At 39.2% G+C, this 19,336-nt stretch overlaps 1 protein-coding gene across 3 annotated transcripts in view; it reads left to right on the forward strand.

Moving 5' to 3' along the window:
• The window catches only part of JHY (junctional cadherin complex regulator), a gene marked incomplete at its 5' end in the record, with an annotated part of 63,727 nt that overhangs the window by 33,153 nt on the left and 11,238 nt on the right, over window positions 1-19,336 (forward strand). For 2 of the 3 annotated variants that reach the window (XM_082627163.1, XM_082627164.1), the window contains one exon: window positions 14,668-15,320. In XM_082627163.1, coding sequence (XP_082483289.1) covers window positions 14,668-15,320 — 653 coding nt within the window. Of the gene's footprint in view, window positions 1-14,658; window positions 15,321-19,336 lie in introns of all 3 variants that reach the window. The other variant, XM_082627162.1, reaches the window with a different exon arrangement.

The raw sequence follows: 19,336 nt of genomic DNA on the forward strand, positions 1-19,336 counted from the left end.
AGCCAACCCTACCCACTTTTCCAACGTTCTATTTCCTAGAGAAAAATCATCATATCACTCTTCAAACATTCAGAGGAATGGCATGGAGAAAATACAGACAGGAAAAAAATATCACAGTTCCAAAATATTGTGCAATACTGTGCTGCTCCCAAGTCTGTTTCCTTTTGGAGTTATCAGTCATATAGTATCCCTAGGTGATGGGGGATATGGTCCCTAAAAATGGGTGGGAATCCCCAGAGCCTCACTGAGCCCTTGGTTTGCAGAACATAAACGCCTACTACCTAGTAATTTAGCGTGATGACATCCCTTTTTTTGGCCATGGGTTTACTACTTTGAAATCACAATATGGTTTCAGGGAAGATTTTTATGAAACCGTCCCCACTGATTGTTTTTCTAGAAGCATCAAGAAAAGCTCTAGCAGCTGATGTCTTCTTAATCCAGTGTATAGTGTTACGTGGGGCAGTTGCTCTTGTACCGGGTTTTATACCTGCTTCATAAGGGATGAAGCCCTTTGAAATCACCCAGCCTGTAGGGCCTGTTGACATCATTAGTTAAAACTATGTACAGTGGAAAAGTAATAAGAAGAATAAAATTCATTCCAGTTTCAGAAAAGTTAGAAAAGAGGGACAGCTCAAATCATCTTTTTGCCTCTGCAGTAGCCTGCAGGCTACTCTTAGAGTTGCCAAAAAAAAAAAAAAAGAAAGAAAGAAATGAAAATAGCCATTCACCTGAAGCTTCCTGAAAGCTGATGCCAGGGAGGCCACACCCAGAAGTTGGGAGGATGGGGACAAATGTCTCCTAGAAGTGGACCTAGAGGACAGGGTCTCCTACCAGACCTGATGGAGAGCCTAGGCAACTCGGCCAACAGGATCGAGGGGACAAAGAAAACGCCTTAAGGCTTGTTATGTGTTGTGGGTAAAGGACTGGGTCAGAAGACAGGGAGTTCTGGGCCCTGACCTGCCGTTTACTTGATGCGTGACTTGGGCAAATCTCAGCTTCCCCCGAGCCTTAAGTTTCTTTCTTCTTAAACGAAGCATTGGCAGAAATGAACTACAAGGTCCATCCCAGCTGCAAAATGCTATAAATCTATGATCCTTTATCTCTAGTTACTTAAATTACTATAGGAAACACAGTTGAAGCATGTAGGATTCTTGCAAACTCTAGCTTTCACACTTGTCACTAGGAGTCTCAGCCAGTGATAAAATAATCAAGGTAAAATCACGGTGCTTAATGCATGGCATGGCCCTAGGCAGAGACAGTAAAAAACTTCGTACAGAAGAAAATCAGAAGAAAGCAAGAAGGATACTGTTTCATCTCTGAGAGGGTACAAGACTCATTTGTTTCTAACCCACTCCTGAGTAAAGGCAATAAGGAGCAAAGCATCTTAAGATTGTTGCATCTAAATGACAGCAAGACCGAGCAGCCCAAGGGATGTTTCCCTTTCTTTATTCAGAAAGGATTTGTTAGGTGTTCCGCTGCATCCTGCATGCTGGCGGGGCACTCAGCATACAAACCTCCAGGCTGACTTTTTTTCTCCTCTTCAACTACCCACCTCCGATGGCTTCTCTGTGGTCCCTCTCCTGCCTCTTCCACCCCTGTCCTGTTGTGCCTGTGGCTGGGACCAGTCCGCCAGGGTTTAATCCTGTTCGGCCACTGTCTCATTAGCTGTTGCCTGTGTTTCTTTTGTACCAGCTACATGATAAGCTCCTTGAACCTTAGCATTGTATTCCTCTCCACCTCCTAGCACATTGCTTTACCCAAAGCTGATCTCAATATTTAATGGTTGATTAAAAAACCATTTAAAGGTCATTTAGTGAATCTCAAGTGAAAAGGGGCCTCATTTGAAATCTTTTTCTTGAAAGATGATTTTCAAAGAATCTGCATATCCCTCAGTAAACTTACTCTAACAATGAGTAACTCACTACTACGAGATACCTTTACGTGAAATCAAAATAATTCAGACAACAAATATTTATTGAGTACCTACTATATTCCAACCACTAGCTTTTAGGTGACTAGCCCAAAAGACATGTTTTTTAAAAAAAACTCTTGAAAAAAGTAAATAAAACTTGACAAAAGATCCTTAAAAAAAAAAAAAAGATTCCTACCCTCAAGGAGCTTAAAACTTTTGGTAGTGGGAAGACAGTTATGTAATCATTATAATGCAGTGATATAAAAGTAGGTATAATTTAATTCTTTCTTTTAATGTAACTAAAAGAGCACCTAATTCTGCCCTAAAAAGACAGGAAAAGCTTCCTGAAAAGAGATAGCACCTGAGCTGCCCCTAGAAGGATGAGTCAAAATATGCCAAGCAGACAAATGGGAGCAGATGTGTAAAAATGCAGGGCAGTCTAGTCTGTCCTGAGTATCACCTGGAGTTCAGTAGCTAAAGGGTAAAGTGTGAGGGACACAGGGCTGGGCAGGTCAGCTAGGGGCCATGAAAGGCTTTTTATGCCGATCAAAAGATTTTCAATTTTATCCTAGGGAGAGCAGGAAGCCACTGGCAAATTGTAAGCAGGTTAATGACATCATCGGGCTTGCATGCTAACAAACTGCCAAGGCCTGAAGAATAGATTGGAAGAGAATAATAAGATTGCAGAGACACAGAAACCAGTCAGGCGACTTCTGCTGTAATTTCTGCAAGAGATGATGAGAGAACTGGAAAGGTGGCAGCATTTGCTCTGTTTGCCCCACACTCCACATGCCATCAGTTCACTTTGCAGGATGGTGGGTATATCTTCTTCCACCGGCTGGACTGAACTCCTGGCAGGTTAGGACAGCACCTGATCCCCCTCAGCCCCTGCCTTGAGGTGGTCAGGAAGTGGAATGAACAAACTTAGCAATTGCTTAAATACAAGGTGAACGTGGGAGAGAGAAAGAGAATAGTTTCTGAGTGTCTGATTAGTGGCACCAACACCACTGAGGAAGAAAAGGAGGGCTTTGGTTCTGGGAGTGAAAGAGGGGTGTGTGAGGCCAGCAGTGGGCCTGACGTTGAGTTAGGAGGTGCCTGTAGGGAGGAGGACCTAGAACTCAGGAGAGACATCTGAGTTAGCCTATGTGCATTTGCATCATAAGAATTCCCTGGTGGGTTGCAGCCATGGGAATGGCTGAGCTGCCCCAGGAATTGTAAGTAGTGGGAGAAGAAAGGAAGGTCAAGAACAGGGCCCTGGAGAAATTGGTAAGAATATTTTAAGGGAGAGCAGAGGTAGAGAAGGTAAAAGATTACAAAGGGATTGCCAGAGAGGCAGAAAGCTGACCAGGATAAAACAGTGTCATGGAACCTGAGACATGAAAACTTCAAGGAAGGGAACTCAGTGAACAGAGTTCAACTCTGCAGAGAAGACAAGTAAAAAGGTGCCATGAAAAGGGAGTGATGTATGCAACTCATATATGCAAGTTTCAAATGATTCAGACAAAGTAAGTAATGATGATACAAACAATAATACTCTAAATGATAGAATGTAGATTTGTTTGTCTACAAATGGAGAGTGGGAGAGCTACAGAAAGAGAGAGAATGAAGAAATGTGGCTAAATGTTAAAAAGTGGTGAATCAGTGAGGATATTTGGGGGTTCTCTGTGCTATTCTTGCCATTTTTCTGTAAGTTTGAAATAATTGTGTAAGTTTGAAAAAATAGAAAGGTAAAGAAAATGGTACCATAGGATTTAGCACTAAAAGGTCATTGGTAGCCTGAGCAAAGCAGTTTCAGTGAGAATAAGGGCTCTCCTGCAGGGTACAGAGGTCAGGATGAGAGCTGGGGAAATGAAGACCAGCCTACATTTTAAGATGCCTGGCTGTGGATTAACAGATGAGGTTTAACCAGAGAATGAGATCAAGTAAGGGATTGTTTCTTTTTTTTTTTAATAGAAGAGGTTTAAACACATTTATATGCTGAAAGGATCAGAAACTGGAGATAGAGGACAAGAAAAGAAAGGGTGATATGCTGGAAACAAGGTCCCTGGACCATTTAAGTCTGTGTGTTTTCACTTTAAAAATACTGAGAATTCAGAGCTCCCACCGCAGGAGCTTCAGCCCAACTTTGGGTTCATGAACCAAGATCACACGAGCCGCCTGGGGCAGCCCAAAAAAACAAAATTAAATAAATAACAAAGTAAAAAATAAAATTAAACTAGGAAACTAACAGATATGTTAGGAAGAATATAAAAATAAAGATGACTCAACAACCAGAAGGTACAACAATACAAAAAAAATAAAATTAGACTAGGAAACTAACAGATATGTTAGGAAAAATATAAAAATAAAGATGAATCAACAACCAGAAGGTACAACAATACCACAGTAGTAAAAAAGAAGAAGCGGAAAAAAAAAAAAGGGTCGGGGGGAAGGCCCTGGCTGTGGAGGGTGGGGCCTAAGAAAGGGTGAGATTTGGGCAGTGGGCAGGGCAAATGCTCAGGACCCACAGGGCTGAAAAAGGCCCTGGGGGCTGTGGAGGGTGGGGCTTACGCTCAAGGAACAGAAGGGGCCCAGGGTGCCCTCCACCCCTGGTCTCAGAGGGTGGGGGACCTCACCTGGGAGCCCAGCAGGCTTCCTGGGCTTGAGTGGGCAGGGCAAATGCCCTCCTCTCCTCTCCTGCTCCTCCGTCTGGGAGGGCCCCTCCTGCCTGCCTCTCCTGATCTTCCTGTCCTCCCTCCTATGCCCCCAAGGAGCTATGCAGCCTGGAGAGGGCTTTGGAGGGCAGGGGATCGGCCTGGGAGCTCAGCAAGCTCCCCAGGCCCAAGTGGATGGGGCAATTGCCTTCTGCTTCTCTCCCACTCAGCTCCTCCCAGAGGGCCCCTCCCACCTGCCTCTCCTGATCTCCCAGGCCTCCCTCTTATGAACCACTGAACTAACAGAGAACCTCAGACCCCAGGGAATATTCATCGGAGTGAGGTCTGACAGAGTTCCTCATCTCAGCACCAAGACGCAGCTCTACCCAATAGCCTACAAACCCCTGTGTTGGAAGCCTCAGGCCAAACAACCAGTAAGACAGGAACACAATCACACTCATTAAAAAAAAAAAAAAAATGAGATGGCAAAAAAATATGTCACAGATGAAGGAGCAAGGTAAAAACCTACAAAACCAAATAAATGAAGAGGAAATAGGCAATCTACCTGAAAAAGAGTTCAGAGTAATGATAGTAAAGATGATCCAGAATCTTGGAAATAGAATGGAGGCACAGATTGAGAAAATACAAGAAATGTTTAACAAAGATCTAGAAGAATTAAAGAACAAACAACAGAGATGAACAACATAATAACTGAAATGAAAAATACACTAGAAGGAATCAATAACAGAATAACTGAGGCAGAAGAATGAACAAGTGAGCTGGAAGACAGAATGGTGGAAATAACTGCTGAGGAGCAGAATAAAGAAAAAAGAATGAAAAGAACTGAAGACAATCTCAGAGACCTCTGGGACAACACTAAATGCACCAGCATTCAAATTATAGGGGTCCCAGAAGAAGAAGAGAAAAAGAAAGGGTCTGAGAGAATATTTGAAAAGATTATAGTCGAAAACTTCCCTAACATGGGAGAGGAAATAGTCACCCAAGTCTAGGAAGCATAGAGAGTCCCATATAGGATAAACCCTAGGAAAAACACACCAAGACACATATTAATCAAACAAACAAAAATTAAATTCAAAGAAAAAATATTAAAAGCAGCAAGGGAAAAACAAAAAATAACATACAAAGGAATCCCCATAAGGTTATCAGCTGATTTTTCAGTGGAAACTCTGCAGGCCAGAAGGGAGTGGCAGGATATACTTAAAGCGATGAAAGAAAAAAACCTACAATCAAAATTAATCTACCAAGCAAGTATCTCATTCAGATTCAATGGAGAAGTCAAAAGCTTTTCAGAGAAGCAAAAGCTAAGAGAATTCAGCACCACAAAACCAGCTTTACAACAAATGCTAAAGAAACTTCTCTAAGCGGGAAACACAAAAGAAGAAAAAGACCCACAAAAACAAACCCAAAACAATTAAGAAAATGGTAATAGGAACATACACATCAATAATAACCCTGAATGTAAATGGATTAAATGCCCCAACCAAAAGACACAGACTGGCTGAATGGATACAAAAACAAGACCATAGGGGCCTCCCTGGTGGCGCAGTGGTTGAGAGTCCGCCTGCCGATGCAGGGGATACGGGTTCGTGCCCCGGTCTGGGAGGATCCCATATGCCGCGGAGCGGCTGGGCCCGTGAGCCACGGCCGCTGGGCCGGCGCGTCCGGAGCCTGTGCTCCGCAACGGGAGAGGCCACAACAGTGAGAGGCCCGCATACCGCAAAAAGAAAAAAAAAAAAAAAAAAAAAAAACAAGACCATATTATGCTGTCTTCAAGAGACCCACTTCAGACCTAGGGACACATACAGACTGAAAGTGAAGGGACAGAAAAAGATATTCCATGCAAATGGAAATCAAAAGAAAGCTTTTGATATGAGTAGCAATACTCATATCAGATAAAATAGACTTTAAAATAAAGAGTGTTACAAGAGATAAGGAGGGACACTACATAGTGATCAAAGGGTCAATCCAAGAAGAAGATATAACAATTATAAATGTTTATGCACCCAACATAGGAGCACCTCAAAACATAAGGCAAATGCTAACAACCATGAAAGAAGAAATCGACAATAACACAGTGATAGTAGGGGACTTTAACACCCCACTTACACCGATGGACAGATCATCCAAACAGAAAATAAATAAGGAAGCACAAGCTTTAAATGACACAATAGACCAGATATATCTAATTGATATTTATAGAACATTCCACCCAAAAGTGGCAGAATACACTTTCTTCTCAAGTGCACATGGAACATTCTCCAGGGCAGATCACATCTTGGGTCACAAATCAAGCCTCAGAAAATTTAAGAAAATTGAAATTGCATCAAGCATCTTTTCTGACCACAACAACACTATGAGATTGGAAATCAATTACAGGAAAAAAAAACTGTAAAAACCACAAATACGTGGAGGCTAAACAGTGTGCTACTAAATAACCAAGAGATCACTGAAGAAATCAAAGAAGAAATTAAAAAATACCTAGAAACAAATGACAATGAAAACACGATGACCCAAAACCTATAGGATGCAGCAAAAGCAGTTCTAAGAGGGAAGTTTATAGCAATACAATCTCACCTCAAGAAACAAGAAAAATCTCCAATAAACAATCTAACCCTACACTTAAAACAACTAGAGAAAGAAGAACAAAGAAAACCCAAAGTCAGTAGAAGGAAAGAAATCATAAAGATCAGAGCAGAAGTAAATGAAATAGAAACAAAGAAAACAATAGCAAGATCAATAAAACTAAAAACTGGTTCTTTGAGAAGATAAACAAAATTGATAAACCTTTAGCCAGACTTATCAAGAAAAAAAGGGAGAGGACACAAATCAATAAAATTAGAAATGAAAAAGGAGAAATCACAACTGACACTGCAGAAATACAAAGGATTATAAGAGACTACTACAAACAACTATATGCCAATAAAATGGACAACCACGAAGAAATGGAAAAATTCTTGGAAGTGTACAATTTTCCAAGACTGAACTAGGAAGAATTAGAAAATATAAACAGACCTATCACAAGATGAAATTGAAACTGTTATTAAAAATCTTCCAACAAACAAAAGTCCAGGACCAGCTGGCTTCACAGGTGAATTCTATCAAACATTTAGAGAAGAGTTAAGACCAATCCTTCTCAAACTCTTCCAAAAAATTGCAGAGGGAGAAACACTCCCAAATTCATTCTATGCACCCACCATCACCCTGATACCAAAACCAGAAAAAGATATCACAAAAAAAGAAAATTATAGACCAATATCACTGATGAACATAGATGCAAAACTCCTGAACAAAATATTAGCAAACAGAATCCAAAAGCACATTAAAAGGATCATACACCATGATCAAGTGGGATTTATCCAGGGATGCAAGCATTCTTCAATATATGCAAATCAATCAATGTGATACACCACATTAACAAATTAAGGAATAAAAACCATATGATCATCTCAATAGACACAGAAAGGCTTTCAACAAAATTCAATACCCATTTATGATAAAAAAAAAAAAAAAACTCCAGAAAATGGGCACAGAAGGAACCTACCTTAACACAATAAAGGCCATATATGACAAACCCACAGCAAGCATCATACTCAATGGTGAAAAACTGAAAGCATTTCCACTAAGATCAGGAACAAGACAAGGGTGTCCACTCTCACCACTCTTTTTCAACATAGTTTTAGAAGTCCTAGCCATGGCAATCAGAGAAGAAAAATAAATAAAAGGAATACAAATTGGGAAAGAAGAAGTAAAATTGTCACTGTTTACCAATGACATGATACTACACATAGAAAATCCTAAAGATGCCACCAGAAGACTACTAGAACTAATCAATGAATTTGGTAAGGTTGCAGGATACAAAATTAATGCACAGAAATCTCTGGCGTTCCTACACCAACAACAAAAAATCAGAAAGAGAAATTAAGGAAACACTCCCATTTACCACTGCAACAAAAAGAATAAAATACCTAGGAATAAACCTGCCTACAGAGGTGAAAGACTTGTACTCAGAAAACTATAAAACACTGATGAAAGAAATCAAAGACGACATAAACAGGTGGAGAAATATACCATGTTCTTGGATTGCAAGAATCAATATCGTGAAGATGACTGTACTACCCAAAGCACTCTATAGATTCAATGCAATCCCTAACAAACTACCAATGGCATTCTTCACAGAATTAGAACAAAAAATTTTACAATTCGTATTGAAACACAAAAGACCCCGAATAGCCAAAGCAATCTTGAGAAACAAAAATGGAGCTGGAGGAGTCAGGCTCCCTGACTTCAAACTATACCACAGAGCTACAGTAATCAAGACAGTATGGTACAATATAGATCAATGGAACAGGACAGAAAGCCCAGAGATAAATTCACACATATATGGTCGCCTAATTTATGACAAAGGAGGCAAGAACATACAATGGAGAAAAGAAAGCCTCTTCAATAAGCGGTGTTGGGAAAACTGGACAGCTACATGTAAAAGAATGAAATTAGAACAATACATAACACCATACACAAAAATAAACTACAAATGGAGGAAAAACACTCTTACATAAACCACAGCAAGATATTTTTTTGACCCACCTCCTAGAGTAACGGAAATAAAAACAAAAATAAACAAATGGGACTTCATTAAACTTAAAAGCTTTTGCACAGCAAAGGAAACCATAAACGAGACAAAAAGACAACCCTCAGAATGGGAGAAAATATTTGCAAATGAAACAACAGACAAAGGATTAATCTCCAAAAAATACAAACAGCTCATGGAGCTCAATATTACAAAAACAAACAATCCAGTTAAAAATTGGGCGGAAGGGCTTCCGGTGGCTCAGTGGTTGAGAATCTGCCTGCCAATGCAGGGGACACGGGTTCGAGCCCTGGTCTGGGAAGATCCCACGTGCCACGGAGCAACTAGACCTGTGAGCCACAACTACTGAGCCTGCACGTCTGGAGCCTGTGCTCTGCAACGAGAGGCCGCGACAGTGAGTGGCCTGCGCACCATGATGAAGAGTGGCCCCCACTTGCTGCAACTAGAGAAAGCCCTCGCACAGAAACGAAGACCCAACACAGCCAAAAATAGATAAATTTATAAAAAAAATCGAAAAAGAAATTGGGCGGAAGACCTAAATAGACATTTCACCAAGGAAGACATACAGATGGCCAAGAGGCACATGAAAAGATGCTCAGCATCACTAATTATTAGAGAAATGCAAATCAAAACTACAATGACGTGTCACCTCACGCTGGTCAGAATGGCATGCCAGTCAGAATGGCCATTATCAAAAAATCTAGAAACAATAAATGCTGGAAAGGGTGTGGTGAAAAGGGAACCCTCCTGCACTGTTGGTGGGAATGTAAATTGATACAACCACTATGGAAAACAGAATGGAGGTTCCTCAAAAAACTAAAAATAGAACTACCAGATGACCCAGCAATCCACTACTGGGCATATACCCTGAGAAAACCATAATTCAAAAAGAAACATGCACCACAGTGTTCATCGCAGCTCTATTTACAATAGCCAGGACATGCAACCAACCTAAATGTCCACTGACAGAGGAATGGCTAAAGAAGATGTGGCACATATATACAATGCAATATTACTCAGCCATAAAAAGAAACCAAATTGAGTTATTTGTAGTGAGGTAGATGGACCTAGAGTCTGTCATATAGAGTGAAGTCAGTCAGAAAGAGAAAAACAAATACTGTATGCTAACACATATATATGGAATCTGAAAAAAAAAAAAAGGTACTGATGAACCTAGTTGCAGGGCAGGAATAAAGAGGTAGACAGAGAATGGACTTGATGATGTGGGATGGGAGGGTGAAGCTGGGGTGAAGTGAGAGTAGCATCGACATACATACACTATCGAATGTAAAATAGTTGGCTGGTGGAAAGCAGCAGCATAGCACAGGGAGATTGGCTCGGTGCTCTGCGATGACCTAGAGGGGTGGGATGGGGAGGTTTGGGAGGGAGGCTCAAGAGGGAGGGGATATGGGGACATGTGCATGCATATGGCTGATTTGCTTTGTTGTACAACAGAAACTAACACAGTATTGTGAAGTAATTATACTCCAATAAAGATCTGTTTTAAAAAAATACTGAGAATTGATGGTCATCCTCATCATTTTCTATGTAAGTGCCATACACATGCCTAAGATCCTTGCTTCAAGCCAAGCAATCCGTCATCACTTTACCTGTCCACATAGGTCTTGTTGCCCTGAATCGCTTTGTGCTCACCTGTGAATCTTCACAGATTTTCCAAATCCCATTTCTACTGTGTGCTCAGAACCAGACACAGTACTGAGCTAAGGGTCAGACCCTTGCTGGCCAGTGCAAGAGGGTACACTCCCACCAGCCGAAGATCCTTCCCAGGAAAGGAGCATGCTGGCAGTGGGAAAGAAGAAAGTTCCCCAAATACATGAGTCTTCAAAAGGATGAAATAGGATGTTTCCTTTCTTGCCTCTAAATAAAATAACTCTTGCCTCTCTAGACAAGGAAAAGAAATGATAGCGCGAAAGATATGTAGCATCTTTGACTTATTTGTGTCAACATCCTTGTGACCACATCCTAAGTGATCTTCCCACCTTTCCAAAGAGCTATTCATTTGGTTTTCCTCCAGCACTATCAACAGAGCTATGCCGCTTTTATTCACCTGAGCACAGAGTCCTTCTATACTAGCACTGAAAATTAGAGCTACTGTGTTCTCTAAATTTTATTAATATTATCGAATGGAATGTATAACCCAGACTCAAAGCATGTGTGTTTTGTTGTTAGTAAACACAAAAGAAACTTCAGAGCTAATCTTGGAGCCCAGGCACAACCCACAGGACTCCAGGGTCGATCAGGGTGACTAAGAACAAGAACGGCTTTTGTTTTAAAGGAGATTAACGTTTTGGCTGACATCAAAGCGTGCATTCTCCCCTCTGCTTAGGTCATGTAAACGGGAAAAGTCGTGAAGAGAAATAGCCGGATGCTGCCTGTCTCAGGGTTGGGGGCAGACTTCCCTTGGATGGCACAGTATGAAGGAGCATTAATAACTGAGCACAGATCCTACTGAGAAATTATCATCCCAGCATTAGGCATCAGGAGACCCCGGTGCTAACGCTCCAGCCAAAGGACTCAGCTTTGTGTGCTGGGAAAACCTACTGCCATTAAGCAGTTATTCTGAGTGCTTGTAGTCCGGACTGACTGTGAGTGTTGGTAACAAAAGAACCCCAGTGAGAGGGGGATGAAATAGAGGATTTCGGTGCTGATGGAGATTAAATAGCCTGAGAATGGCTTTGTATATTAACTTCAGGGAACTAGGGTCTTGCCACCTAAAGAGTGACACCTGATGCCTCAATTGTGGGTAATAAATCTTTAGTAAACCTCAGATCTCAAGTAGGCTGCTCGGAAGGTGAGAGAAATCACATCAAGCCCATAAACGTCTTTCTTTCTGGAGACTGAAATGCCGTCTCTGGGCACTTACATTTACGTGAACAGTGGATTTAACACTCGAGGCAATTGAAGTTTCTCATGAAATGATGAGTCCTTGGCCTTGTTGACAAAGCACCCTGTGAAGAGCACTATTGTCATCTGAATTGTCAGCTGCAAAGGTATAACATGATTAAGACCAAGTGGTAACCCAAGATTTTGGGTCTGGTACCCCAGGAAAAAAATTTATTGATAGGTTTTTTTTTTTAGTGGAAACGAGAGAGAGAACTGGACAAGTACAGTCAGAGGGCAGCAGAAAAAGAGTTCCTGGTCACTTATTTTTCTAGCAATTAAAAGGCTGAACAAGCATGGTTGGACTTAGAGATTATCATACTAAGTGAAATAAGTCAGAAAGAGAAAGACAGACACCATATGATATCACTTATATGTGGAATCTAAAATATAACACAAGTGAACTTATTCATGAAAGAGAAACAGACCCAAAGACATAGAGAACAGATTGTGGTTGCCAACGGGAAGGAGAAGTGGGGGAGGGATGAACTGGGAGTTTGGGATTAGCAGATGCAAACCATCATATATGGAATGGATAAATAACAAGGTCCTACTGTATAGCACAGGGAGCTATATTCAGTATCCTGTGATAAACCATAACGGAAAAGAATATAAAAAAAGAATGTATATATGTGTTAAACTGAGTCACTTGGCTGTACAAAAGAAATTAACACAACATTGTAAATCAACTATCCTTCAATTTAATAGAAGGCTGGGGCTTCCCTGGTGGTGCAGTGGTTGAGAGTCCGCCTGCCGATGCAGGGGACACGGGTTCGTGCCCCGGTCCGGGAAGATCCCACATGCCGCGGAGAGACTAGGCCCGTGAGCTATGGCCGCTGAGCCTGCGCGTCCGGAGCCTGTGCTCTGCAACGGGAGAGGCCACAACAGTGAGAGGCCCGCGTACCGCAAAAAAAAAATAATAATAATAAATAAATAAATAAATAAAAGAAGGCTGAACAAATATTGAAAAGAATGACATTATCAGCATTAATAAATATCTCTAGGTCACAGCAAAGAGGGATCTTTTTTGACCTTCAAGAACAGCGATGACAGCCATGAAAAGAGCTGCTGTGTTTCATGAACACACCTACAAGAGTGTAAATAACAATGTTCTTCTGGACCCACTACAAGGAAGGATGCTCTTGGGCTGTCTGTTGGCAGAGCCTCCTTGCCCACATTTCCCCCATGCAGCTCAATATATTGCATGAAAAGAAAGACCCTTCTTAATTGAAATACAGACAGAAAAGGAAGTTTTTTCTTTTTTGGAGCACTGCAGGTAAACATTTAAAGTTTCGAGGAGCTACTAAGAACCTGGCCAATCCTCCAGAAAGTTCAAATTCTAAGGAGAACTTACTCTAAATTTTGAATTATAAGTCATTCTTACTTGAAAATCTGATATAAGAAGTCATATTGTATATTATTGTTTTAAATTGAATAATCTCAACCTTATCATTATAATGAGATTTCATGAGTAGACTACCATTAAATATTATACAGGAGTAGGATGAGCCTTAGCAATTATATCAGAAAAGTGAAATAATAGTTGAACTTATCCTTAAAACAATTTGAGCAAAAACATGATTTATTCAAGTTTTTTTCTCAAATGATCTGGGTAACTTGCATTTTTCGATTAACGTTGCATAGATACAGGCCACAGAGGCTTTTTATACGTGTGTTCAGCAAGGAAGAATTATGTTGCAGTTATATAACACACTGAGGCATATGGTCCTCTGACTGTTTTCAGTAAGCATTTAATCATTCTTTCCAAAGGCCTCTTAACTCAGCTAGTTTTTCACAAAGTAATGAGCACTTTATTCCTCGGGAAATATGTCTAAATGGCTTAGCACAATATAGTTACATAGTGCATCTATTATACCAGGAGTACATTTTGTTGTTACAAGACTTTGGAAAGCATAAAGACTGCTCTGAAATTGAAATATTTCCCCCAGATGTTTGATTGCCTAAGTACAGGCTATATTAAGGAACAGAAGCAAAACAACCCTTGTGGTTTCACAGATGTCCTATCACCGCGCAGACTCTTTTATAATCCTCTGAATAAAATTTAATTTGTTTCATCTGGTGAAGAGATCATTTCTAGTTTCTGACCTATATGAGTAAGAAGATCTGATCATCTGAATTGTATTTCATATTGAACTTGTACTTGGTGGGTAAAGCAAATTGTTGATGTTCTTTCTGGATAATATTTTTTTAAATATTCATCTTAGTTAAGATAAACTTGCATATTTTGATGTTGATTTGCACTTCCTTTGTATGCAGCTCTTTAGGGGTAAAGCTGCTTTTTTCCCCCATTTGGTAATACTTCATTTTATAACATTTTAAGTCAAAGACTTGCCCTTAATATAATGCCCATTCTAAGCTATTTCTTTCTAGAAAATTCATAATCTGAAACTGCCAGGAGGAACCACTCAGCTAATCACCCTCTCATTGCCCGAAATGAGGAAAGGACCCTCTGTTCTCCTTCTTTATCTCTTTTCAATTCTGTGTTCACCTTCCTAGAAGTCTTAACTCCCAGTTTGAGAACACTAAAATTGGTGAAGAGTGCCAATCTTTTAACTTTATACTAACTAAAAATATCTTTTTTGGATTACCAGGAACATTGGTCTCAATTTGAAAATGCAAAATCAAGCAATGGACCCAGAGGTCAATCTTCAGAAACAACCAATGGCCAGCAAACTTCCAGAAGACCAGCCAAGCACAAGATTCAAAAACAGCATAAACACCGGCACGGCCCAAAGTCTCTGGTGACTGAAGAGCTGGTTGTCAGTCAAGGACACCAGAATAACGCTTCCAGACAGCAGCAAACCCCAAATAAGCCAATACATACTGCAGTGAAACAGGAAACAGTCGTGCTTATGAATGCCCCGAACAATGATTTACAATACTCAGGTATACCAAGAAACCAGGAACCCAAAGTAACCTCCAATAAATTTGCTCCCCCACACCAGGCTTCTGACAAGGTATTATATAAAAATTCTACCAGGTATCACTCAATGATGAATGTTAATACAGAAAGAGGACACAAAGACCAAGAAGAGAAAAGATTTTCATATCAGCAGCTACACATTGACACTCTTTCCAATATGGACTTGAACTATCTTCATGAACTTAATAAGAAGCATGCATCCCTTAGCCAGAAAGGCTCTCAGTCTGTTTCTAACATAAATAATAATGGATCAACTGAAAATAAGAAGCAATCCAAACGGAATTACACAGAAACAAAGTATAAGGACTTAGAAATATTATGGTAAGAATTTCCTGTTCTCAAGTGGTTTTCTAGAGTAATGAGAGGCTGCTAGATAGAGAAAGACAGGAGGGGGAGGACGGGGTGGAGGGGCGGGGGCCGTTCATGGTGATGGTCAGGCAAGAGGAAAAATTCTCCTAATGATGTCCTTGCCTCTGATTTCTGCAGAAAATAGTCCACTTTTGATGTATTTCTTCTTCCCTGTCTCCTCTACTTTTTCCACTGTCGTTAAACCAGAGGTTGGAGGGAGAAGGGCAGAGGGACCCAGTCAAAAAAGATCAGTATATTTTGAGGGTCACAAGTAATGTTCGGAGGGAACAAATTCTCTCCAACTCTGTAATGGTCTATCCTAAGAAAATAATCTAAAATACAGAAAAAAAAACACGTGGGTGTAAAAATATCATTTACAACCATATGATATTACTTATATGAGAAATCTAAAATATGGCACAGATGACCCTATCTACAAAACAGAAACAGACTCACAGACATAGAGAACAGATTTGTGGTTACCAAGCAGGAGGAGGGGAGGGAGAGGGATGGACCGGGAATTCGGGGTTGGTAGATGCAAACTATTACATTTAGAATGGGATAAACAACAGGTCCTACTGTAGAGCACAGGGAGCCGTATTCAGTATCCTGTGATAAACCACAATGGAAAACAATACAAAAAAAGAATGTCTATATGTGTATAACTGAGTCATTTGCTGTACAGCAGAGATTGTCACAGCACTGTACATCAGCTACACTTCAATAAAATATATATCATTTACAGAAATGACAACAATAATTGAATAAGGAAATGTTTAGATTAATTATAATATTTAATATCATGTAACCATTAAAAACCATGTTTATGAGGAAATGCTTCTATAAAGAGAAAACAGTACAGTGCAAAAATTACACCTAAGGAGTATGAGCTCTATCTACTATGTCAAAATGTGCAGAGAAGATGAAAAATGCACCAAAATGTCAATAGTGGTTATTTCTGGCAAGAGAGATTGGGATTATTTTTAATTTCTTCTTTATATTTTCTGAGTTGTCCAAGTTCCCTACAGTGTAGATGCATTACTTCTATAATTAGAAGAAAGAAAAGCTATTTTTAAAATCGGGATATTTCTTGATATCATTCAGTCAAATGTGTTTATTACATACCTGATATGGCTGAATATAGGACTAAAATGCTATAAAAGATACAAAAGTAGTATGATGCGTGGGAACCTTCAAGGAGCTTATTTTCAAAGTCGGGAGACAGTTTGACACACATGAATTAATCAGAAGACATTTAAGTGCTCCACTTGGAGGTATGGAATGTACAATTAATAAGATTCAGAATTCGCTTCCTAGAAGAGATAGTGATAGATAGATAGCAGGCATTCTCGTCTTTTTTTCCTGACTTTAGAGGGAGTGAGTCTAACATTTTTGCCATTAAAAATATTTAATTTTTAGTAGCTAGGGAGATAAATAGGAAATGACCTCCTATTCCTATTTTTTTCCTGCAAAGAACTTCTATCATAAATAGATATTTAATGTTATCAAATTCTCTGCATCAATTGAAAAATTTTCTCCTTGAATCCTTTATGTGGCTAAATGTGTTAACAGATTTTCTAACATTCCATCATCCTTTTATTCCTAGGACTAACCCAACTTGTCATACTATTTTAATAAATTGCTTGATTTGATTTGTTAACACTGTTTAGGATTTAACATTCACATGCAGGAAGTGAGACTGGCTTAAAATTCTCCAATCTGCCATTGGCCCCCGCCTGGATGTGTTATCAAGATTATACCAGCCTTAAAATAATTCCCCCATTTTATATCCTCCGGGAGACTTCATGTACAATTGGAGCTGCTTTTTGAAGATTTCATAGAATTTTCCAGTAAAACTATTTAGTTCTCATGTGTTTTTTTGTTTGGCTTTTCTTTTGTTGTTATTTGTGGGCAGATATTAAACTTTAAACTACTTACTTTTTTGTGATACTCATATATTTGTATTAATTTCTACTATCTTAATTTGTCCTAGCCACCCTATTTTTTCCAATACATATTGTCTTTATTTTTTTTAATATTGTCTGTTGAACTGATAGAACTTTCTGCTACTTTTTCCCTCTACTGATTTGGAAATGCATATTCTCCTTCTATTCTTTTTTTTTTTTAACTTACATTATTAACTAGTCTAGTCTTAAAATTTCTATTCTCCTGCAGACACATTCAAATCATTGGATTGTTCTAATCCAATCACCCTTTGTGTCATACATATTTTTATCCAGCATCTTATATCTCTAAAACTAATCATTGTTTTATAATTGTTGTATAGAGTCAGTGATGTTTTAGATTTAACCAGTTGTTTATTACTGTCTTTGCCTCCCATTCTTTTTTCCATTTTACTCTTTCTTCCTGAAGTAGATCCTTTAAAAGTTCTTTCAGCAAGTACATTTCACTGGTAAATTTACCTGAAATTCCTTTACTTTCCTCTCTCTTAAATTATGTTTAACTTGATAAAGAATTAATCTCTTTGAAAACACTGTTTTTCTATTTCCTGGCTTCTCTATTTCTTTGAAAAGTCTTTTATCAATGTAATTATCATTCTTTTTGTCTTTGTCTTTTTTTCTCTTCTTGGTTTTGAGGTCTCTGTTTTTGGTGTTCTGAAGCTTTGCTGTGATGTATCTAGGTTTGAAATTTGTAAACCTGCTTGTGATTTTTCTGGGATTCCTAAATCTGAGGGTTCATTTCTTTCATAAATTCTGGAAAATTATCACCCATTTTTCCTTTGAATATTATGTCTCCCAAATTTGTTCTAATTTTCCTTCAGGAACACCAAGTAGATGTATATTTGATTCTCTTATTCTAGACTCTGTGTCTTTTTAACTGTTTCTTATTTCCATCTCTTATCCCTCTATGCCTCTTTCTGAGAAATTTCCTCTAAGTTTCTAAGTCTCTTCAGCTCCAATATGCTCTTTGGTGTATCCACTGAGTTGTAAATTTCAGTAATGGTGTTTTTCATGTCTAGGAGTTCTACATGGTTCTGAGAAAAACCTTCCTGTTATTTTTTCAGAATATATTTCTCGGGGTTTTGATTTCTTCTTTCATGTCTCTAATCATTATAAACATGCTTCCTTATGAATGCTATCTAATATTCAGTTACCTTAAGTTCTTAGAAATCTACTACTGCTTTGTGTGTGTGTGTGCGTGTGTATCTGCTGATTCTCATACTTGGTAGGTTATTTACTCACATGTTCTAGGATTTTGGATTGTGAACTTATGTTTATCCATCTTATCTGTAGACACCTAGGCAGGCTTGGGTGGGAATGTATCCTTCCAGAGAACTTGCTTCCGCCAGATATTAGGGAGGTATCCTTCCTCTCGGATCACTTTATGTTAATTTCTTGGTGTTGGATTTCCATGATTATGTGGGGAAGGTAAATTTGAACCCCAAATATTGTCCCATAGATATTCACAGGGAATTTTTTCTCCAGCTCAGAGCCTACATTAAAACAGATAGGCTTGCTTTGTTGTTTCCCAAGGCTGGTGAATGAGTTTTTCACTAATTTGCCTTTTTATTGAAGGTGTAGCTCTTCAAGGGTTACATACAGCCTTCATGCAGGCATCTCAGTTCTGATTCTCTGCCCGACACAGAGCCAAGATCTCACATATCCCATACCAGTGTTGAATGGTGAAACTCAAGCACTTAGGTCCAAACTCCCTCAAAGAAAGCCATAGCTTCATCTAATCTAAATCTGCTTTAGTTTTAGTTTCTGTTTAGTTTGTGGTCTCTGAAGATACCCCGTCTCTCTTACAAATCCAACTATCTAATTAGAAGGGCATTTGTTTAATTTAATCCAACCTGTCCAGGTATTTTGTGGTGGGAGTGCCTTTGATTTTTCAGAATGATGTTTCTTCTATTCTGAATGCACTAAATGAAAGTTCTAAGTAAGAGCTAGAATATCCTAAAGAAAAAATAGAGGATATTAAGAAATTAATGTATTTATGAAAAGATTAAGCTAAAGAACATTAATTTG

The sequence above is a fragment of the Mesoplodon mirus genome (assembly GCF_964341445.2).
Source record: "Mesoplodon mirus genome assembly, chromosome: 7".
NCBI classification, from domain to species: Eukaryota; Metazoa; Chordata; class Mammalia; order Artiodactyla; family Ziphiidae; genus Mesoplodon; species Mesoplodon mirus.